The sequence below is a fragment of the Mauremys mutica genome, chromosome 8 (genome assembly GCF_020497125.1).
Source record: "Mauremys mutica isolate MM-2020 ecotype Southern chromosome 8, ASM2049712v1, whole genome shotgun sequence".
In the NCBI taxonomy this organism is placed as follows: Eukaryota; Metazoa; Chordata; order Testudines; family Geoemydidae; genus Mauremys; species Mauremys mutica.
The window spans coordinates 6346108-6369607 of record NC_059079.1 but is presented as its reverse complement, the minus strand read 5'-3'; the positions used below and the strand labels follow the sequence as shown (position 1 = coordinate 6369607).

Below are 23500 nucleotides of genomic sequence, written 5' to 3'. Positions count from 1 at the left end.
TCTTGACCCTCAGTACCTTCAGCATCAGTTACAGCCCTTTTTGTAGTCTTCTCTTCACCGTGACTGGCTTGAGTGTCTTCTTCAGACTGATTTGGCTCTTCAAATTCTTTGTCACTGCTGTCGTTCTCTGTCTGTGTTGTATGTTCTACTGGAGAATTTTCAACCATATCTGCGTCTTCACTGAGCTCTTCTGGCTCAACAGTAGAATCAGGTCTGCTAAAATACTTGCTTAAAGCATCCTTTTGCTTCTGTCTTTCAACTGCCTTTGCCTTGTATATGGCTCTTTTCTTACTTCCACTTGGGTACTTTCTACCAATATCTCTTGATCTCTTGCCCATATTGATAGAAGTCACCACATTCTAAAGGAATATTAATTATAGATTTTCACTTTCATATTAGGAAAATAATTTGTTTTGATAGTTGTACAACTGATTTTATTCAATAATGTCTATTTTATGCCCCCTGCTTCCCCCCAGCACCGCCCGACCCCGTGGAAACACTGCCCCCCCCCCAGCGCCGCCCACCCCGCAGAAACAAACCCTCCTTCCTCAGCGCCACCCCGTTGAAACAGCTATGGGCCAAAGAGGAAGGTTTGGAGAGGGGGGGAGAAACGGCACACATAGGCAAAAAGAAGTATTCCATTCTATGCATCTGAAGAAGTGGGCAGTAGCCCATGAAAGCTTATGTTGAAATAAATGTGTTAGTCTCCAAGGTGCCACAATTACTCCTGTTCTTTTTGCGGATACAGACTAACATGGCTGCTACTCTGAAACCTGGCACACACAGGGTGACCAGATCACAGCAGTAAAATAGGACTCGCCCCCTCCCCGCTCAGCCCCACCATCACACCCCTCCTCACCCCACTGACTTGCTGCGTCCCTCCTAGTCAGTCCCCCACCCACCACTCGCCACCTTTCACTTTCTCCCTCCCCTGCCAGAAACCCCCATGCCTGCCCCTAGAACCCCTGCTGGCTCAGTGCTCGCCTCTTTGCCCACCTGCCGCTTGCCCCCCTGCTTGCCCCCAACTTGCCACCGCACCCCCCCCCGAGTATAAAGCCTCATTCAAAGACCATGGGGTCACTATATTACTGCACACAGCAGTCAATCAATGCAGTTGTAGATAAATCTCTGCATTATGCATTTTTGTATAACTTTTACATGACTTTGTATTGAACCTTAGTAATATGTTATAGCAGGCCCCTAAGGTAGCATAAAGGTAAAAGAAAAATGTCTTTTTGCTAGAAGTAGAATAAGATCTTCCCTCCACTTTGTAATCAATTGCCCCATTGACTGAATGAGGTGTGAATGAGGAAGGTGTGGAAGGCAGCACCTCCAGACAGCTGCAAATCTTGGAGAGGGGCTGGGAGCCAGACCAAGGAGCTTTGCCCAGAGCTGAGTGGGACAGAGTTTGGGTGCTGGGTGCAGGCTCCGGGTGTGACGAAGTGGGACTGGTCTTACTGGGGGTTGGGTACAGATCCTAAGTTTCTAGCAGCAAAAGGCCATGCAACCAAATGCCTGAGGTTCTGTCGCCTAGCAACAGATGGCCGGGCCCCTCCCTGCAAAGGTGCATCTAAAGGTGCTGGAGACAAAGGAGTCAGGTGACCTCCTGGCCCGGGAAAGAAGCGGAGGAGAGAGGAGGGGTTGGAGGGGGTTAGGCAGACGGGAGTTGGCTGGGGATAGAGGGGAAGCAGGGAGAAAGGGCTCTGATCCCCGAGGGGGGGGGCTGTAAGGCCCCAAAATGGACCTAACCGGGGGGATCCGGTTATCTGTGCCTGCAAGACCTGTGTTGGACTGTGTTCCTGTCGTCTAAATAAACCTTCTGCTTTACTGGCTGGCTGAGAGTCCTGGTGAATCGGCAGGGAGTTTGGGGGTGCAGGGCCTAACTCCCCCACACTTCGTGACACCGGGCTGGGGCATGGGGTGGGGTGCAGGAAGGGTGGAGGGGTGCAGGCTCTGGGAGGGAGTGCGGAGGGGTGGGTGTAGGCTTTGGGACAGAGTTTGGGGGCTGGAGGGTGGTGTTGGGGGGAAGGGACTGCCATGTGGCTTCCTTCCTCCCCTGTTGCCCCTCACCATAGCCTCAGTGGGGGATGGAGCTGCCCCTTGCCCAGTGTTTGCAGGAGTGGTGACTGGGGGGAAACCCAGTCAAACTCTGGTTTTACTCTTTCGCTGATGGGTCACTTAAACCCTTACAAACTCCTTCCTGCCTCTCTCACTCCCCTTTTCTACTGGGCTTGTTTGGTCTTTTCAGTGGAGCCAGATGAAAACCACAAACCCCAGTGAGAGCAACAGGCTGGAAGACTAGACTGAACCCACCACCCAGCCTAGTCCATCCCAGAGCCCAGGACTGAGGGCAAATGTCCCCCCACCCCCAGGCCACCTGCTTCCACTCCTGGCCTCTCCCAGCGCTGCCAATGATTCTGTGTGGCTGCATCGGGTGGGATTTCAAGCGGACCCCTCAACCCCCGCTAAATTCACCCCTGTTTTGTGACCACTCTGCACCAAGAGCACCTACCTTCCCTGCCCTAAAGCTGCTGGATGGCTAGAAAGCTGAGCTGGGCATTTGATTGATCTAGAATATTATCATACCCCCCCCAAACCTTAATATCCACAAAGCTTTGGGGGGGGGGGCTATTCCCCCCAAGCCGGTCTATTTCATTGTTGCAGGGCAAATGAAGGAGCCATGGTTTAATGGAAATATTCAGCCCCTACAGCGGTCTTGCAGCAGGGAAAGCAGAGTTGATGGGAAGGGAACAGTTTTGGATAGGAGCCCCTGTCCTCCTCCTTTGCAAATAATTTGGAGAGGGGAATTTGATCACTCAGTGCCTCAGTTTCCCCTCTTGCGGGGGGGGGGGAGATAAAAGTCTCAGCCTGCCCTGTTGCAGACCTTTCGCATTCTCCCCTCTTGATGTATTTGATTTCCCCCTCCAAACCTCCCTCTCTCTCACCTGGAGTTCACAGCACTAAGTACCGGCTCGGGGCTTTTCCCCTGGGTTACAGGATCCCAAGACTTTAGTTTTAAAACAGACACAGGCAGTCACAAACTCACCCTCAGACACCAACACCACGAAAACAACCCAATATTACAAACCCTGGGGGAATCACAGGGTCAAACACTCACCGTTGGAAGCCCCAACTGCTCAGGTTAGTGAGGTCCACTGCAGAGATTCCTGTCTGCCACAGACCAGAAGCTCCCTTGGCGTCTCCTCCAGGTGAGTGCTGGGGGTGGGGGAGGGGGAGGGGGAGAGGAAGGAAGGCACATGTGCCTTCTCTCCCCCCGCCCCCCGACCTGTCCTGCAAGTGCAGCCAGGGCTGCCTCTGCCGGCCAGCGTCTCTCAGCGTCTCTCGTTGCCTAGCAACAGCTGCTGCTTCCGGGAGACGCAGAGTTTGCTTCCGGGAGAGACGCTGCCGGTGCGTGGGGGCCCCTTCAGGCGCGGGGCCCAATTCGGGGGAATCGGGCAAATCGGCCTAAGGCCGGCCCTGGTGTGCAGTATCGCTAATGACACTGTGTCCTTCCTGCTAAGGAGGGGATTTCACACCTGAACACATAAGTAGATGGCAAAACCATGAATCACAGCAGCTGACACACAGGCTCATTTGCCCCATTTACAGGTGGAGCTGTGAGAGGCGGATCCAGATTTCAATCTGAATCCAAACTTTCCCATAGTCTGGGGGAGAGTTTCAGTGCTGGAGTTTTGAACTGATCTTATGCCTGTTCTTATGGAAAGCCCTTTCAAGCAACGGGAAGGGCTGTTGGACAGGGCTTACTTATGCTTCAGATGTGCATTTATTTTTTTTTTCTATCAAAAGGATCAGCAAAGCAATAAATAGCTCCCAGGGGGGCTGCCTCGGTGAAGTTCAAATGCAGACTCAAGGAGCCACGTTTTTCAACCCAGCCTTTACAGTTGTGCCTGCAGTTTTGCCCAGGCAAATCCCTGCTTTTGCATGTGCACATTGCAGCTGTGGGTGCGGATCAGGTGATGAGATGTGGACGTAATCACAGGGCTTCAACAAGCAACCCTGGGTGATTTTGCATGCTCCCAAATTCTGGGTGCACACAGAGCGTGCTCCTAGAGTTAAAAAGAACAGGAGGACTTGTGGCACCTTAGAGACGAACACATTTATTTGGGCATAAGCTTTCGTGGGCCACTCCTACAGGGTGAGCTGTATCGAGGATAAAGGGGCAGATCTAACAGTGGTACTTGAAGTAGTAGTGGTCTGAGTTGAAGGTGCTGGGTTCAAACCCTGCTAGGGGCTCACAGTGCAAATTTAGAAGCTGTCTTAGAAGCCGTATCTAATAACTTGCATCAGATGCTGTAGGAAATAGCAGCCACTGAATGCTCAGTAGTGATACACACTTGATTGTCTCTGGATTTCTATTGTCTATGGCTTTGCATTTTTGCCCTTATCGCATGCTTGTGTTGGCACGTTCTCTCCAGTGACGCTGGAGGGAAACCCCTCTTGATCTGGAAGCCCGTGCTACGCCGCCTCATTTCTCGGAGGGGCTGTGGCTATCACAGCCTTCAGAATAAATGAGATGCGCAGGAGGGAAAACTCATCTGCTGGCAAGAGAAATTGGCCCACTGGCTGGGCTTCCGGCAAAGTCAGTGGCTGGGCTGAATCCCTCGGAAGCATTTCCACTAGGTTTTCAAAGTGGAAAAGACAAGACAGCTGTAGCAGGGTCTGAAGCCAGAGAGATGACTTTGGTGGGACATCAGGGGTGTGTGAAGGAGACTTTTGGTTTGGGGAGGGGCTTTGGGCTCACAGGAAAGGCTTATGGGGTGCGGGAGAACGAGCAGGGTGGGAACAGGCAGCAGGCCTGGGAAGGATGAGCCTTGACTTCCACATACGCACAACCAAGCAGAGAAGTTCATCTGAGCAGCAGCCCTCTTAAGTGATCAGAGCCAGTAAAGAAGGGGGGCAAAATGAAACCAGACCAAGAAAACACTGAGCTGGGTCCTGCATACAGGGCCATTTCGGGGAGCAGCTACACGAGCAAGGAGTAAAACCACAAAAAGAGCCAGGCCCTGAGCCAGGGAGGGAGGCTGGTTAGGGATTTGGGAGATGTGGGTTCAATTCCCTGCCCTGCCACAGAATCCCTGTGTCACTTAGTCTCTCCGTGCCTCAGTTTGGCATCAGTTCTATTTGGCATCAGTTACACTCATTATATGTACTTATTGGATGCCAGTAAATACCCATTTACACCTGATATACCCACCACCAGGCACCTCACTCCTGAATTTGGCCCATTGCCTATACGCTAGGTAGGGTAGGATTTTACTGTTGTTCTAACCAGCTTCCCTTTCAATTTCCTATTGAAAGACAAAGTCCTGATCATCTGGGATCTTGATTAGCCTGAGAGGTCCCCCCCCACCGCCCCGCCCCTGAAGGGATATTCCCAGGCTCCTCGCCCAAATACATGTCACCAGGAGTTACTAATGCGAATGCTGACCTCACTTTACGGCGTCCCTACCTAAGCACTGATTACTGAACTGGACTAGAAAAGAAACAGAGAGACCATTGTCTGAGAGAGCCCTTTAGGGACCATTGTTGAAACGTAGGCCGTGCTGCTAATCTAAGGTAAACATTTTACCAGCCAGCCTAGTTCTAGAAAAACATTGTTAACATTCATCCGGGCCAGGACCCATCCGTCAGCATTCTGTGCGTCTTTCCCTTTTACATAAACTTCTTTCCTCCTGGGAGTGAAGCCATTTTTAGTTTGCTTCTCAATGCTTAAAAACGGTCGCTTTCTATCATAGACTCACTGGACTGGAAGGGACCTCGAGTGGTCATCTAGTCCAGTCCCCAGCACTCATGGCAGGACTAAGTATTATCTAGACCATCCCTGACAGGTGTTTGTCTAGACTGCTCTTAAAAATCCAACGATGGAGATTCCACAACCTCCCTGGGCAATTTATTCCAGTGCTTAATCACTCTGATAGACAGGAAGTTTTTCCTAATGTCCAGCCTAAACTGCCCTTGCTGCAATTTAAGCCCATTGCTTCTTGTCCTGTCCTCAGAGGTTAAGGAGAACAATTCTTCTCCCTCCTCCTTGTAACAACCTAATATGTATTTGAAAACTGTTATCATGACCACTCTGTCTTCTCTTCTCCAGATTAAACAAACCCCATTTTTTCAATCTTCCCTCACAGGTCATGTTTTCTAGACCTTTCATCAGTTTTGTTGCTCTTCTCTGGACTTTCTCCAATTTGTCCCCATCTTTCCTGAAATGTGGCCCTCAGAACTCAGCACAATACTCCAGTTGAGGCCTAATCACCGTGGAGTAAAGCAGAAGAATGACTTCTCGTGTCTTGCTTACAACACTCCTGCTAATACACTCCAGAATGATGTTTGCTTTTTTTTTTTGCAGCAGTGTTACACTGTTGACTTGTATTTAGCACAATCCAGTCTCATTCCAGTCCAAGGGAGTCTTTCCACTGATGTCACAGGGTGCTAATTCAGCCCTGACGGATGCAAGGAGGTCCTGAGCTGGGCTCCATGGGAGTTTTGTCATTGGCTTCAGGGGGACCATGACTGGGTCCCGGGGGTCTAATCTTTTCAGATTGTCCCAGCCAAACTCCATGCGGGGATTGCCCTCTGCCTTCTTACATTCCTCCTAGAGTCCCATCTAGACACTGCCTTCTTCGTCATCTCCTGCCCTCAAGCTGTTCTGACTACCTAACTCCCATTGATCTACTAGGAGTTAGGCACCGGACTACTTGGAGCATCTGGGCTTAAGTGACACACAGGGAGTCTGTTGCAGAGCTAGGAACTAAAGCCAGGTCTCCTGAGTCCCAAGACTTAACCCCAAGTTCATCCTTGCTATTAACATGGAAGCCTTTAATGTTCCCTTCCCCCGCTCCCCACCACAGAGCCAGCTTGTGGGGAGCACTCCGGCTTAGCAGATGCGGGAAAACTCTGTGTGGCTTGGCAAAGGAGCGGGGGGGATTAGAACCACATCCGCTTTTGTTCTGACTTATCGAGTTGTCGTGTTTGTTGTTTCCCTGCATTCTCCTGAATGCATCGCCCCCCAGCTTGCAACTGGTTCCCTCTGCTGCCGACTGGCCCCCCCTCCAGCCCCGTCCCTCCCCCAAAACTTGGAAGGTGATCACACTCCAAACGAGCAGCCGCCAGCTAGCGGAGTGTCACGCCGAACATGCTGGCACCTCCTTCGCCAGGTTTGTTATGCTAATGGGCCCACCATAATCCGCTTTGCAACATCATCACCATTAGTGACGGATTACGGAGTCAGGAAAACACGGCACTGCTCAGCGTGAGCGGGCGGGGGGAGGCTTTCGTGTCCGGAAAGAGGGGTTGGGGGGAGCAGCGTGGGCTTGCGAAGATAAAAGTGCAGGTACAGAGCTGGTTTGGGGTGTTTAGTCACAGCCTTGTTTTGTGGACAATGTGGAGTCACATTTCCCCCAAGGGCAGCTCAGCAAGCAATTGGCCATCAAGGCGCACCCAGTGCATAGGGATGGTGCACCGACCGCACCATCCTATCGAGGCGAGGTGCATCCTTGGGAGCATATGGAGGGAACAGAACCTGCATTCCCCCAAATCCAGGGACTTGGATTGTCCCTAGTCCCGGCACAGGTTGCTCTCTGCACTCCCTTCCTTGCACATTCACGCAACAGCCAGAGAGACCGTCCTGCCGACTACACAGGGATTGTGAAGAAGCCCCGTAGATATCGTGTATTGAGGACTGTGTTGGACTTGCAAGTTATCACCTTAAGGGGGAAAGAGGTTCTGCTCATGTTCATAACAACATAAAAATGGCCCTACTGGGTCAGACCAAGGGTCCATCCAGCCCAGTATCCTGTCTTCTGACAGTGGCCAGTGCCAGGTGCCCCAGAGGGAACGAACAGAACAGGGAATCATCAAATGATCCATCCCCTGTTGTCCATTCCCAGCTTCTGGCAAACAGAGGCTGGGGACACCGTTGCCTGTTTGCACGCTAGAAGGCCCTGTAGGGAAGTGTGTTCTGAGAGCCAGTCTGGAAAAAGCCATCTTAAGCAAAGTAGGGTGAGCTGCACCTGGCTGCCTTAGGAAGCAGCCTGTTTTTTCTCTCTCTGGTTTTGGGTTCTTGTGTGTTATCCTGAGTTCTGAGAAATAAGGCCGTGTTACGTTGCAACCTTTCAGCAAGAGTAGTTATGTTTTTGTCTAATTGCTCTGAGAGGTGAAATGGTCCAGTAGTTAAGGTGCTACTCTGGAGACATGGGTACCCTGCTCTGTATACCTCTGGTACTGACTTCCTGTGTGGCCTTGGGCAAGTCACTTAGACTCTTTATGGTTCTTTTCTCCATCTGTAAAATGGAGATCATTGTAGCTACATCAGGTAAGCCATCTATCAAAGGAACTTAGGTGGCTCCCATTTATGACAGCTTCTGAGCACCTCAAACTCTTTAATGTGTTTATTCACACACCACCACTATGAGGCAGGGCAGTGATGTTATTCCCATTTTACAGATGGGGAACTCAGGCACAGAACAAAAAGGGACTGATTTTTAAAGGCATTTAGGTACCTTTTAAAAACCCAACTGTAAGGGACTTTCCCAAGGTTGCATAGGAAGCCAGCAGCAGAACAAGGGCGTAAACACACGCCTGACAAGTCTTAGGTTAGCACCTCCTCACTGGGCCACCCTTCCTCTCAAGGTGGGTGGAGGTGCTGCTCAAGTACTCTGGTAGTGGGGGTGGGGGAGCACAGATGTATGTGAAGCAGAAACAGAATAGACAATGTGACCTGCAGTGTATCTTGAATCTGCAGTAATGGCACAATATGAAGGAAACAAGATGTGGTGTACACTGCTGCCTAACTGAAAGGAGATGTCGTTCTGTTTTTAGTGTGTGCTGCATCCTGAACCACCGAGGCAGGGAGTAGCTGTGAGGCAGATGCCAGTTTGTTTTTCCCATCAGATGCAGAATGTTACGGAGTTAGTCACACTGTGCTCTCTCTGTTTCTCAGGGAGTCTTTATATTCGTTTTTTCTTGTTTTCCTCTCTCTGAAACAAATGGCACTTTGAATGAGGACTATATTGCTACTATTATTTATTTGTACTGTGGTTATGTCTAAGGCCCCAACCTGGGCATGGGACCTCTGCGCTAGGTGCTGTACAAATGTATAACGAAAAGACTGTCCTTTCCCCAAATACCTGGGGCTTATTTTAGTTCTACACAGGGAAATAGAACATTAGAGATGGGTCTGAGATGCGAAAAATAGATCCAGAGTTTTAATTACCCAACACTGGAGGGCATTTGGACTCAAGGCTTTGGTTTGGGTTCCTCTCCAGTGGAAATGAGGGAAAGGGAAGGGTTGGCTCAGCTGACAGGCCCCTGGTACAACTCTCGAGGACAAAGGAAAGGGCTGCGACTTTGGAACACTGTGGTCGGTGCCAACGTCCATCCCACAGTGCAACGCTAAAGACCATCCTGTCCCTGTTAGTCTGCATGAGGCGCGGGATGGTATCGATGTGGTGGGGTTGGATGGGCTGTTGGGGTGTGTGTGGATTTTTAATGCCAATCCGGTTTCTTCGCCTGCTGGGATCTGCAAGGCTCAGACCACTGACCAACCAGCCCCCCGTATCCTTACTAAAGCAGGGTGGCCTTGAGGTCAAGACCCAGCTTATGGCTCAAGAGCGCTGTGTTCATTTTCTCAGCTCTGCCCCATGCTGTCAATCACAACTGCGGACTCAGTCCTGCAAGGTACTTAAACGTGTGCTTACACGGACTTCAGTGGGCTTTCTTAGATGATTAAATTCCAGCATGGGTTTAGTGTGTGGCTGGCTTGGGACCAGAAAGCTCAGCAGGATGGATCCCTGAGAGCCTATATTAATGGAGGCAGTTTAAGAACCTAAACAGAACAGGTGAAGCTAAAAACATCTCTAACATATGTCTCCCCGCTTTCTTCACAGGCCTGGGAAATCTCCAGCCGTGGATGCAGGGGCTTATTGCAGTGGCTGTTTTCCTAGTCCTGGTGGCGATTGCTTTTGCAGTCAATAAGTATTGGTGTCAGGAAAAAGAGTAAGTGTGGGTTTTCCTCCTTCCATTTGACTTGGGCTTCTCTGTCGCTAGAGCAGCTCCAAACGCAGGCCGTTTCGAGTTTTAGCCATGTAGGCACAATGTAATCACTGCACAAAAACAGGGAATCTTTCCTGATCCTCTTAATGGTATCGGTTTACAGGGACCGTGAGCAACACCGCACAAGGCAATGGTCGTACCGTGTAACCTTGTGGTGACACTTCCACTTCCTGTCCTGGCCAGAATCCAGAAATGCCCCTTAAAGTCCCAAAGCCTTGTTACTGAGGGTACGTCCACACTACCCGCCGGATCAGCGGGTAGCGATTGATCTATTGGGGATTGATTCATCACGTCTAGACGAGACGCGATAAATCGATCCCCGAATGCTCTGCCGTCGACTCCACCAGGGTGAGAGGCGGAAGCGGAGTTGACGGGGGGAGCCGTGGCCATCGATCCTTCGCCATGAGGATGGGAAGGAAGTCGATCTAAGATACGTCGACTTCAGCTATGCTATTCTCGTAGCTGCCTATCTTAGATCGAGTCTACCCCCCTAGTGTAGACCAGGCCTGAGACGTTAAAGTGGCAAATGTACAAGCTCCAGACTCAGGAAGGAAAAGGGCTGAAGTGCCAGACTCTGAGCTGATTGAAATGTTCATCGCTCCAGTCCCTTCAGTCGGGTGGCATTTAGAACAGACGCTGCTGCCTTGGCCCAGCTGTTACTTGGTAGCAGGGAAGGCCAGGTGAAATGACGCATGTTTCACCACTTGCATGGTGCCACCAAGGGATACAGGGCAGTTAAAAGGACGACTGACTAACCAGATGTCTCAGAGGGCCATGTTTGATTGACTTAAAACAGTGGTACCAAAAATGATAGCTGCTGAAAATCTGGCCCCTGGACATCAGTGATGTCATGATCATTGACATACTTTGGGGATCTGGCCAGAGAGGAAGGATGGTCAGTAAGACTTGGGAGGTCTGGGTTGAAGTCTCTGCTCTGCTATAGACTTCCTGTGTGGCCTTGGGCAAGTTAGTTAGGCCCAGATTCTCAAAGTATTAACACACCTAACTCCCGTTGATTTCAGTGGGAGTTAAATACCTAACTACCTTTGAGATCTGGGCCTCAGGGCTTGTCTCCCTGGACACTTACTTTGCAACAGGGGTGTGAATTTACCCTGCACTAGCCAGCCGCATCCATGTAGACCTGCTGATGCACACTAAGAATTTCTTAATGCACTTTGATCTAGTCCAGTTTCAAAGAGGACTAGATCAAAGCACATTAATGGACTGTTAGTGTGGGTCAGCAGGGTCCACACAGACAGCGTGGCAGGCTAACATGGGTTCTAGCTGGCCATGAACCCATCACTGCAGTAGGGAGACTTGCCCTTCCCTACCTCCCAGGGGTGTTGTGAGGATGAAGACATTAAAGACCGGTAGTTGCTCAGATAATATGTTGATGGAGGCCATATATGTACTTCCGATGGATGGTTTAATATATTAAGATTTAACATGTTAAACACAGATCACAGATAGACAGGTTGTGCAATGCTGCTGAGGTCACCACCCTCAAGATGGGTTAACTTGCTCGGCCTCATGTCAAATCCAAGGTTTCCAGGGTTGAAAGTTTGACTCAAGCCAGGACCATCCTGGGTTCGTGACGCTGGGGGGAGGGGAGAAATGAAGTAAAGAGAAAAATTCCAGTGAAAAACTATGGTGCAATGGGGAGCAGAGAGAGAGAGAGCGGGGTGAGTGAACGCTAAACAGAGAGGGGTAGAAAAGGGGCAGAGAAGAAGAATGAGAAAAGTTGAATGAAGAGATAAATACAGTAGATAATATGGGCCTGGTTCTCAGTTACTTCATTTCTGTATTTGGGGCAGCGTTGAAAGATACCGTGAGAGGTTTCGCCATCCTTTGAAGCATGGGGCCTGGGTCACTTGCTGGTTGAATTAGAATACATGGTGGAGTCTCTGTAACTTGTGGTCTTTAAATGATGAGTTGAGGAGTTCACTAACTTAGCTGGAGGGTAGGGGTCTATTACAGGAGTGGGTGGGTGTGATTTTTGTGGCCTGTGATGTTCAGGAGGTCAGACTAGATGATCACGATGGTCCCTACTGACCTTGAAGTCTGAGTCTATGAAAGAGGGGATTAAGGTCTCTGGCTTTAAACCACTGTTGGGATCCTGCAGGGGTCTGTCCAGCTCCAGTGTAAGCTAGAGCTGCCTCAGGGCTGCTCTAACTTCAGCTCTGCTTTCCTGTGCCCCCATGGGCCCTGAGAGGCAGAAAACAGCTGTAGCACAGTGTGACCTGTCCACATCCCTGATTCACTCCCTACCCTGCAGTAGGGCAGACCTATACAAAGTAGGAAGCCCCTAGTGCAGGGGCATTTTCAAGGGGCCCTTTCTGGCACTTTACATCCCCTTTACACTGCCAGAGTGGCATAAACGGGTCGTAGGATAGCTGAGGATGAGGTCCCATACCCTCCTAGCTTCTGGGCATGCTCTCCTTTCCTTAACACAGAGCAGGCGCTACCCTTGAGCTAAAACACATGCTTTGATTTTTTACGCCAAATCCATACGTCAAATCCAATGCTTGCTAATGTTGTCTAGTAAGCCCTTATCTATACTGAAGGGGGGGATCAATCGAAGTTACGCAACTTCAGCTATGTGAATAATGTAGCTGAAGTTGACGTACTTAGATCGACTTACCGTGGTGTCTTCACCGCAGTGAGTCAACTGCTGCCGCTCCCCCTGTCAACTCTGCCTGCGCCTCTTGCGGCGGTGGAGTACAGGAGTCGACGGGAGAGCGCTCGGGGGTCGATTTATCGTATCTAGACTAGATGTGATAAATCAGTCCCCACTGGATCGATCACTGCTCGCCGATCCGGCGGGTAGTGTAGACGTACCCTAAGAGTCAGGAAAGTGGCCCAGCTGCACAGCTGTTTGGTGGTGGAGCCAGCACTGCTCACGTCACGTCTGACCCCCTCTTCCTAGGAGCGTGGTGGTATCTCTGGCTCAAACATTGCTCCTCGTTGTCCTGTCTAGTGCTAGAATCTGGCTGCTAGGGCTGGGAGGAAGGTTGGGAAGGCTAGAAGCCCATTTTACTTTACTTTGTCTTCTCATCAGAAAAGATGCTGTTGAGGCTTAGCAAGCTGGCAGCATTCCAGCCCCGGTTCTGTCACTGTGACAGCAGTTATCAGCTTAATCCCTGCCTGTTTCTGCCTTGACATTTCTTTGCATGCCCCGGACATCACCCACCAGCAAGTACTGAAGGGAATCGGAGACATGCATGTATAACGGACCGGAACCAGCGCAGTAGATCAAACCTCCCTGAGCCTTGGGGGAGGACACAGTGCTGGATCTGGCTCCAGGTCCGAACGTCTTTGGCTCAAGTCGAGCTGTGTGATAGGCTGACCAAGAACAGCCCGTCCAATTGCCACCATCAGCTAATTGCCACCATCAACTTGGGACACTGACACACACACAAACACACCTTCTCGGATGTAGACTCCAAGACCCTAGCAGCTTAGGACACGGACACACACACACACACCTTCTCAGACACAGACTCCAAGACACCAGCTGAGGCAGAGTCTCTTCTACTGTTGAAATAAAAAAACATTGCAAAGTATTTTGCAATAGTCTACTCAGAGACTGACTGGAAAAACCAGTTAGCAGCAGAAAACAATTCAAAGGTCTGACAAATTAGTCTCACCCAGTGCTGCAAACCTGGCACTGTGCAGCAGGGAGGGCCAACTGCCGGGATATCGGATTTGCTACCTAGGCAGAAGGAGCAGTTAAAGAACGACTGACTCACCAGAAATCCCCCAGGGCAAAATCCTGCAACCCTTAGTGATTATATTCAGGCAAAGTCTCTGAGTAGGGAATTTTTGAGCCATAGTTATTAACATTGTGGCTGCAGAAAACAGACAAAGCACGTGAACAATTCAGTAAGCATATAACCTACTGGTAAGTGTATGTTACAGATCCTCCTCTGTACCCAGTCCACAGAGGCGATGAGTCTGTTACCACCCTAGTAAGGTCGAGCTGTAGGAGCATGTGCTTATTAGCTCTGGAGGTCGCTGGGTCAATCGCTGGTCTATCAGCCATGGTGTCGTAGCCGTGTAGGGCTGGAAGGGACCTCGAGAAGTTAGCAAATCCAGCTCCCTGTGCTCTGGCAGGACCGAGTAAGCCCAGACCATCTGTGACAGGTGTTTGGCCAATATCCTTTTAAAACCTTCCAATGATGGGGACTCCACAACCTCCCTTGGAAGCCTGTTCCCAAGCTTAACTACCCGTAGAGTTAGAGAGTTTTCCCCAAGATCTAACCTAAATCTCCCTTGCTGCTGATTAAGCCCATTGCTTCTTGCCCTGCCTTCAGTGGACATGGAGAACAAGTGATCACCGTCCTTTTTATAACAGCCCGTAACATATTGCAAGACTGTTATCAGGTCCCCGCATTCCCCAGAATCTTTTCTCAAGACTAAACAGGCCCAGTTTTTTTAACCTTTCCGCATAGGTCAGGTTATCTAAACCTTCCATCATTTCTGTTGTTGTCCTCTGGACTCTATCCAGTTTGTGCACGTCTTTTCTAAAGCGTGATGTCCAGCATTGGACACAATACTCCAGCCGGGGCCTCACCAGCGCGGAGTAGAGCAGGACAATGACCTCCTGTGTCTTATGTCTGACACTCCTGTTAACACCCCCCCAGAATCATATTCACCTTTTTTGCAGTTGCATCCCATTGTTGGATCACGTTGAATTTGTGACCCACTGTAACCCCCAGATCCTTTTCAGCAGCCCTGCCACCTAGCCAGTTAGTCCCCATTTTGTAGTTGTGCACTCGATTTTTTTTCCTTCCTGGGTGAAGTCCTTTGCACTTGTCTTTACTGAATTTCAACTTGTTGAATTCAGACCGATTCTCCAATTTGTCAAGGTCATTTTGCTGCTTTTCCAAGTTTAAAATTCAAAGAGTCCTGTGGCACCTTCTAGACTAACAGACCTATTGGAGCATGAGCTTTCATGGGTGAATACCCACTTCGTAAATTTGTCCTCCAAAGTGCTTCCAACCCCTCCCAGCTTGGCGTCATCTGCACTTTTTAGAAGCATTCTCTCCACTCCATTATCCACGTCAATAATGAAAATATTGATTAGTATTGGACTCCTGCAGGCCCACTAGATCCGCCCTCCCAATTTGACAGCAAACCACTGATAACTGCTCTCTGAGTATGGTCTTTCAACCAGCTATGCACCCACCTTCTTGTAATTTCATCTCGATCGCATTTCCCTAGTTTGCTTATGAGAATGTCTTGCCGAACTGTGTCAAAAGCCATGCTAAAATCAAGGTATATCGCATCTACTGCTTCCCCCCGTCCATTAGGTCAGTAACCCTATCTGAGAAGGACATTAAGTTGGCTTGGCATGATTTGTTCTTGACAAATCCGTGTTGACTATTCCTTATAACCCTATTATCCTCCAGTTGCTTACAAACCAGCTATTGAAGTGAGGCGGATTGGTCTTTAATTTCCCAGGTCCTCCTTGTTCCCCTTTGTAAAGATAGGCCATGAAACTATCTCCTGAGCCCCCTCTTCTCCCTTGTTCCAGCTGTCCCACCTCCACCTCTGCAGCAAGTAGCCTGGTGCCCTCAAGGGTAAGAACACTTGTCCCATAATGCTCTCTGGTAGCAGCTGCTGCAGCATTTCCCGGAGGATCGATGAGCAGCCAGTGGTCAGTCCTCTGATCTGCAATGGAGAGCTGAATGTGTAAGATCCAAGGAACTGAGCTGGATACAGCCTGGGTGATTGGCAGTGGGACTGGGGCATGAGGCGAGGGGCTGGTGAAAAACCATCTAGTCCTAGGAAGGATTTGAGGGTCACGCAGGGTAACTAGAGTCAGGGGCGGCAGAAGCTTCCTAAAAGTGGGGGGCCACACCGGTGCCCAAACTGTGGCCTTGCCCCTTCCCCCTGAAGCCCCGCCCCCATGCTGCCCTTTACCCCAAGATCCTACCCCTGCTCATTCTTCTCCGCCCTCTTCCTCCCATTGCTTGCCCTTATGGCCGGTAAAAGTGGGAGAGCCATGGCCCCCTCGCCTCCCCTGTTCCACGCCCCTGCCTAGAGTAGCTGCTGTGGAGTAGTTTTGAAGTCTGGAGGAAGAATTCTCTACTTCTGTCGAGATCCCCAGCAGCCATCTGAGATCATCACTCTCACATCAAACCACTTTATTCTCCGGCATCTTTGCAATTCTGGGTTGCAGCTGGCAGAGGAAGAAGTGAAATGTCCTGAGAGAGGCAATCCTGGTGTGGTTGTCCCAGCCTGACGAGAAACACAAAGTACTAAACAACTTGTGAGAAAACCCCTCATCCTGAAATCTTCACCCTGGTTTAGCTGACCGGTTCCTGGCTGTATCCCAGACTCTCTCTGTGCTTTGGGGCAAATTACACAGGCCAAGGTCAGCTGAAATACCTTTGAGAATCTGGGCCTTAATGATGCTCAGAGCCTCAGTTTCCCCCTCTGGAAAAGAAGGATGAAGACCCAGGGGTGCTGAGAAGTTACTGTTTATGAAGTGGGAATAGTTGGGAATAGAGCCCAGGGGTGGCGTCTCAGCTGGATCAGAGCTCTGCTGACTTCAGGGGGCTATCGGTTCACACTAGCTGATGTTTCTGACTCCTGGTCTGGAACACTGTCCCCTGGCCCATGTTGGCTGATGGTGGCAAGGAGGCAGTGTGGTCTGGTGGCTAGTGCCCTAGCAAAGCACTCAGGAGATATGGGTTCTAGTTCTTGCATTGCCTCTTTCTCTGCCACTGTTGTCCCCTTGTCTATGATGGAGAAAAGGATCCTGACCTTCATAAAGTGCTTTGAGATCTGGGGGTGAAAGGCCCTCTGCAACTGATGATTATTATTAGAAGCTTGGACAAGCAGTCATAGTCTGGTGTGTTAAGCAAACAGCCTTTCGGGTCCTTTTGAGGTTCATTCGTTTGCTTGTTAGGGGAGCACGAAAGGATTCGTTAGTTGAAAACAGTATTGCCAACCCCAAATGTTCCAAAATCAGGAGTCAGGATCCTCAAAAATCATGAGACTGGCTTAATCAGGAGGTGATGTAAAAATAATAGATTTGGTGTTCTTTCTGTTTGCCTTTTGCTTTTTAGACTCATAGACTTTAAGGTCAGAAGGGGCCATTATGATCGTCTACTCCAGGGGTCGGCAACCTTTCAGAAGTGGTGTGCCGAGTCTTCATTTATTCACTCTAATTTAAGGTTTCACGTGCCAGTAATATATTTTAACGTTTTTAGAAGGTCTCTTTCTATAAGTCTATAATATATAACTAAACTTTGTTGTACGTAAAGTAAATAAGGTTTTAAAAATGTTTAAGAAGCTTCATTTAAAATTAAATTAAAATGCAGAGCCCCCCGAACCTGTGGCCAGGACCCGGGCAGTGTGAGTGCCACTGAAAATCAGCTTGCGTGCCGCCTTTGGCACCTGTGCCATAGGTTGCCTACCCCTGGTCTACTCTGACCTCCTGCACAACGCAGGCCACAGAATCTCACCCACCCACTCCTGTAATAAACCCCTAGCCTGTGTCTGAGCTTCTGAAATCCTCAAATCATGGTTTAAAGACTTCAAGGTGCAGAGAATTTTCCAGCAAGTGACCCATGCCCCACGCTGCAGACCTTTAGGGTGCACTGGGGTCAGAGCTGTAAGCTTTTTCCACAGCCACGAGGGCCAGAAACACACTTTTTCTTTAAGAACAAAGGCTGAAGTCATCACATCTCCACTTGACTCCAGGAGCTGGGGCTTTAAGGAAGCCAGTAATTATCATGCGACTTATGACAAAATCATGAGAGTTGGCAATACTGTGAAAATCAAAAACCAACTTGGCTGGGACAAAGAACTTCACTGATCACCTTATGAATAGAGTTCATGCACAGATTGTTAAGGCCAGAAAGCGCACCTGATGACTGTCCACTGTGAGAGTTCTCCAACAACTTGTGATCCCCTTGTGCTTAACAATCGGTCCCACCTTGTGTTTAGCTTGGATGCTCTGGTTACCTTCTCCAGACCTGAGGAAGAGCTCCGTGAAGCTCAAAAGCATGTTCCAATCACAGATATCGCCGCACCCACCTTTCCTCTCTCTCGACGGCTTGCTCAGCAATATGAAAGCTTCGGGTTATTGTTCAAATGATACCTGAGCTTTACAGAGTGTGAAATCGTTTGAGCTGAAACTCTGTCGCTCACTTGTGTGTCAGCCAAGAGGCACAAATACAGTGCAGCCAATGGTCCTTCCATGGTTCTATCTAAATTCTTTCAAATGTGCTTCTTTTGTTAGGGAAAATATGGAGTCGGTGGTCACCATAGGAGACCAGAAGGAAGAGGCTGTCGTATCCAACGGGACTGAGGGGAGGTATTCAATCACAGCGGCTGATTTCAGGTGAGCCAGGCATTCAGGAGCTTTTGAGTTCATCCGAAGAGGATCCCATTCTGTGCTAGGCCAGGACGGGGGCAGAAATGGTTTGACGTCACCATTAGGCCATTCAGCATCGGGGCTCTGGTGACCAAAATAATCTCCAGTGTAAATTTAAGCAGCTCCTCCTCTCATGGCCGGACCTGGGCCTAGTCCTGCCATCTGCCCCCAGGACACCTCCTAGGCCGAGTCTTGCGGGGAGGGGACAGTGCAGAGCTGCTTATGGTGGCTCTGAGCAGGCCGGTTGAGATAAAATTTAGGACCCCGGTAGATCATGTCTGCTGGGGTCCTACCCCAGTTACAAATGATTTGGGGGGGCCCCTGAGCTCAGGACCACAGTACAATTGTCTCCCCTTTCCCCCTCCACTCTTGACAGTCTTGGACCTATGCTACGTTTGCACTGGAAGAATTTTTCCTCTGGTCATTTTCCTCGCTACATGTGTGGAGGGGCCCAAATTTGCCCTCATAAAACAAGGGAGATTGCCAGGTGACAAACATGAAAAGGTCAGAACGAGTCTCCTCTTTGTCCTTAATAACAGTTTATGAAAACAAAAGGAGGATTTTTAAAATCAAACTGATTTGTTCACCCTTAATGCTGCCAGGTCCTTCAGCCCACTTGGCGAAGGCAACCGGTCAGGTTCACTTTTGTTTCTGGCCAGTGTAGGCTTTCTAGGGCTGGCTGCCATTAGCAAAGATAGGGCCTGATCCTGCAGTACTTATGCCCCTGCATAAAATCAAGCAGGGGCATACGTCTTGGCAGGATCGGGGACTTTAGTACACTCATTTTGGCAATTCCCACCACCGAAAAGGCATAATTGATAGCAGCAGCAGTGTAACATTAGTGCAGGCTGAGCTGAGGCATTTTCACTATGAATTTGCCCTGGTTAGTATGAAAGCCCTGATCCTGGGTTCCACCATCCAGAAGCTGCTACTTGAGCATTAGCTGTTAGCAGTACAGGCCCCATGACACATAGTTACGACCCTGGAAAAAAAATCAGGGATTTTTTTTATTTTTAATGCACGGTAGTGTCCCAGGCAAATGTTTGAATTTCATGGGATCTGCACGGCTGCCGAGTCTCCCCCGTTCCTCTCCCCAAGCTGCTGTGATTCTTCCAACAGCGAGGAGGCGGAAGATGTCAGTCCCGTCCCAGACAGTGGGGTTAGGGGCAGGCTGGGGGGAGGGCGGTGTCTCACCATCAGACAGGATCCCAGGCTGCCACTGCTGCTTCCGGTCTGGCTGATGGGGTGAGGGGGTTGGTGCTAACAATGCCTGGTGCTGCAGTGTCTCCCCTGGTCCTCAGGGTGCTTCTGCGGGGCTAGGCCAATGCTCCTAATCAATGCCGCTTCCCTCGCCCTGGTGGCCGGACAGGAATGAGCAGCAGTGGCCAGAATCCCTGGCTATGAATGAGACACTTCCCACTAGGCCACACCTCCTGCCCCCTTCCTGTGATAGGACCTGCTGCCACCTCCCCACCCACCTCTGGCAGGGGCCTGCTAATCCTCCATGAGCAGCCACCAGCTCCTGCTGCTGGAAAAATTGCAGTATGGACTTATTTCACAATTTCCATGAAAGCAAAAGTTACACACGGTCAAGCAGTTTTGACTCCATCCAGTAGAGGACAATGGTTCACATATACACAAGCCAGTTAACTGCAACACAGCATGGGCCATTCCTCTAGCTCCATTCAAACTAAGGAATATTGACTTAAAAGCCTAACCATAAATCCTTCCTTTACAGTCGTGGTAAATGTGGTGTACTGAAAACTCAGTTAAAATTGTAGGCTGTCACTTTAAATTTCAGGGGGGTTTCTTGTGTGTATAGGGAAGTGTGTATTCTGAGTCTAGCAGCAGTCAGTCTGCAGCCATCCAGACTCAAATAAGATGGGGTGAGTTGTCCCTGTCTGTTTTTGGAGCAGCCTGTTTTCTCTCTCTCTGGTTTTGGGTTCTTGCATGTTATCATTTGGAATTCTAAGCAATGAAGTCATGTTACATTGCAACCTTCCAGCAAGAGTATTTATGTTTTTATTTATGTGTCTGCATGTATGCTGTGGACGTAACAGTAACTGACGGCTTTCCTGTAACATTTCAGGTCCAAAGAAACCCAGCACGCCTATGAAAATATCGTTGAGTACGAGGGGAAAGTCCTCACTACTCCAATGTAAGAGCCACCTTCAAGGATCGCCCATTTTGTGCCGTCCTTTTTTGCCCCTCTCCAATTCTAACTTGGCATCCCTGTGCTGTGGTCAGCTCTATAGCCAGGAGTCGCCCATGGATTCACCCATGCCCTGGAAGATGAAGATTGCTCCCAGCATCATCCAAACCTGGGCAGGATAGGAAGGACAACAGCCACAGCTGCCTCTTACTCCCTGTTCCCTGTCGGTGTGCAGGGAGTGGGAGAGGCCATCCTAGCCAACGGCTCAGACAATGCAGAGGGGGAATAAAGGTCTGGTTCAGATTTCTCTCCACCCCCCCTGCCCAATGAAGCAAGAGGGAAGCAGGAACCAGGAATCCACTCCAAGCTAGGCTATAAGATTGCTGTGCTGCCCGGCATGGACAGAAGCCCCTTCCTTCTTTTTGTCTAAAATAACGTCACCTGTGACATCTCTTCTTCTTAGTCCTGGTCTGGCGCCGGTGGGCGCTCGCGCCCCCCAGCCCCGCCCCTGCCCCAACTCTGCCCCTATTGGATCCCTCCCCAAATCCCCGCCCCAGGCCCTGCCTCTTCCCCAAGCACGCTGCGTTCCTCCTCCGCCCCCCCTCCCTCCCAGCTTGCCACGCAAAACAGCTGTTTCGCGGCGCAAGCGCTGGGAGGGAGGGGGGAGAAGCAGGATGCGGCGGCCGCTCAGGAGAGGAGGCAGAGCAGAGGCAGAGGTGAGCTGGGGCGGGGAGCTGTCAGTGGGTGCGGAACACCCACCAATTTTGGAGCACCCATGGAGTCGGTACCTATGCCTGGTGTAATAGCATATCTGTTAATCACTGCGCAGTCTAACAGCCTTTCTTTATAGCCGAATAAGCTCAAATATTCTATACACATTCCCTCAAGAGCTAGTTATTTATTGATCGCCAAAGCTGGGCATCCTTTTGGAGGTGAGGTATCACCTTTTCCTTTTTATGTCTCTCTATGAACAAAGAAGCCAATTGGTTGAATTTGCCCGATCCGAAATCTCCTCCTGTGAACATATTTTCCTGGTAGCAATAAAGAGAATTATTCTTGAACGTCCTGGTGGCACCCAATGAGTTACAAGGCACAAAGCGTCTTCATAGATACCCAAAAGAATTTTGTGAACAGGAAAGAACCTCATGCGGTGTGAAAAATGACGACAGTCCCATTCCCAGCAACATGCAGAAGGCAGGGCCAGCCTGGGATTGCCACAGGAAGGCTAGAATCAGATCTTCCATCCTGGTTCTCTCACAGGCCCAGCCCAGCCTCAGCGGGAGTTTGGAGTGAGCGAGGAATATAGGATTGGGATCTATCTAAGGCCCAGAGCATTGATGGGAGAGAGAGGAGGGTGGGTTTTGTGGCTAAGGCGCTGGATTGAGACGCAGGAAATTGAGGTGCAATTCCTGGCTCCGCCCCAGAATCCTTGTGTGACCTTGGTCAAGTCATTAGGCTCAGATCCTCAAAGGTCTTCCGGTGGGAGTTAGGCACCTAAATCATAAAACCATAGGACTGGATGGGACCTCGAGAGGTCATCTAGTCAAGTCCACTGCATTCATGGCAGGACTAAGTATTACCTAGACCATCCCTGACAGGTGTTTGTCCAACCTGCTCTTAAAAATCTCCAGTGACGGAGATTCCACAACTTCTCTAGGCAATTTATTCCAGTGCTTAACTCCTCTGACAGGAAGTTTTTCCTAATGTCCAGCCTAAACTGCCCTTGCTGCAATTTAAGCCCATTGAGTCTTGTCCTGTCCTCAAAGGTTAAGGAGGACATTTTTTTCTCCCTCCTTGTAACAACCTTTTATGTACTTGAAAACTGTTATCATGTCCCCTCTCAGGCTTGCAACCCCTCAACATACCTTTTGAGGATCTGGGCCTTAGTTTCTCTGGCCAAGATATTTAGGCTGCTGACGTCCATTGAGTTCAACGGAAGTTAGGAGCTGAAACACCTTTGGGGATCTGGGCCTTCATTCCCCATCTATAAAATAGGGGTAACACTCAATTCTTTCTCCCACTGTTTGTCTGTCTTGTCTATTCAGACTGTAAGCTCTGTGGGGCAGGGACTGCGTCTTGCTATGTGTGTGGACAGCACCTAGCAGGTGCCATCAGCCTGACCCCCCTCCATAGGGAAAATATTGAAGTAATATATCCACATGTATCAGTTCCGTGGGTTTTCCAGTATTTAAGGACAATGGACCTCACTGTTATTTCTGTTCTGACTGTCGCAGCTCTCTGCACTCTAGAACGGGCCAGAAATTGCTTGTGCAGAGAGGCGGGAAAGAGAATAATAAAATAAGGTAACAAAACTTTTTAAACCTCAAGAGACGTCAGGGCCTGTTTGGTTGGAAACCTGGCAGAGAGAAGGTTCTGAGGTGGGGAAGGGAGCTGCGTTTTTATTGAGCGATAATACTTGGATGAAAAAGTTATAGATCTTAAAAAAACAAACAAATGAAAACGAGGAGTCCTTATGGCACCTTAGAGACTAACAAATTTATTAGGCTAATAAATGTATTTATTTTGACTATTATTAGTCTCTAAGGTACCACAAGGACTCCTCCTTTTTTTTTCTTGATACAGACTAACATGGCTACCAGTGAAACCTGTCACCAAACAGATCTTAAAGTGCATTAGAAAAGAGTTAAATAGCATTACCCTAATTTTACAGATGGGGAAACTGAGGCACAGACAGCTTGTTCAAGGCCAGCCAGTAGCAGAGCCATGGGGTCTCTCCTCAGCCCCAGTCCAGTGCCCTATCCCCTGCGCCACACCAAACTGGCTCCCTTGTTGCTAATGTGAATATTCCTAAGGCTGGATCCAGCTCCCCTCCAGGTGACAGGAAAGACTCCCATAGACTCCAGTGGGAGTTGGATCAGGTCCCTGAC

At 49.7% G+C, this 23500-nt stretch overlaps 1 protein-coding gene across 1 annotated transcript in view; it reads left to right on the top strand.

Annotated features, from left to right (window-relative positions):
• PDZK1IP1 (PDZK1 interacting protein 1) overlaps positions 1-21202 on the top strand; it is a 28807-nt gene extending 7605 nt beyond the window's left edge. Inside the window, exons 2-4 of the mRNA XM_045028497.1 lie at positions 9906-10014; positions 18326-18427; positions 20550-21202. Of these exons, the coding sequence (XP_044884432.1) occupies positions 9906-10014; positions 18326-18427; positions 20550-20622 (284 nt within the window). The 3' untranslated portion in view covers positions 20623-21202. The remainder of the gene's footprint in view (positions 1-9905; positions 10015-18325; positions 18428-20549) is intronic.
• The last annotated feature ends 2298 nt before the right edge of the window (positions 21203-23500 follow it).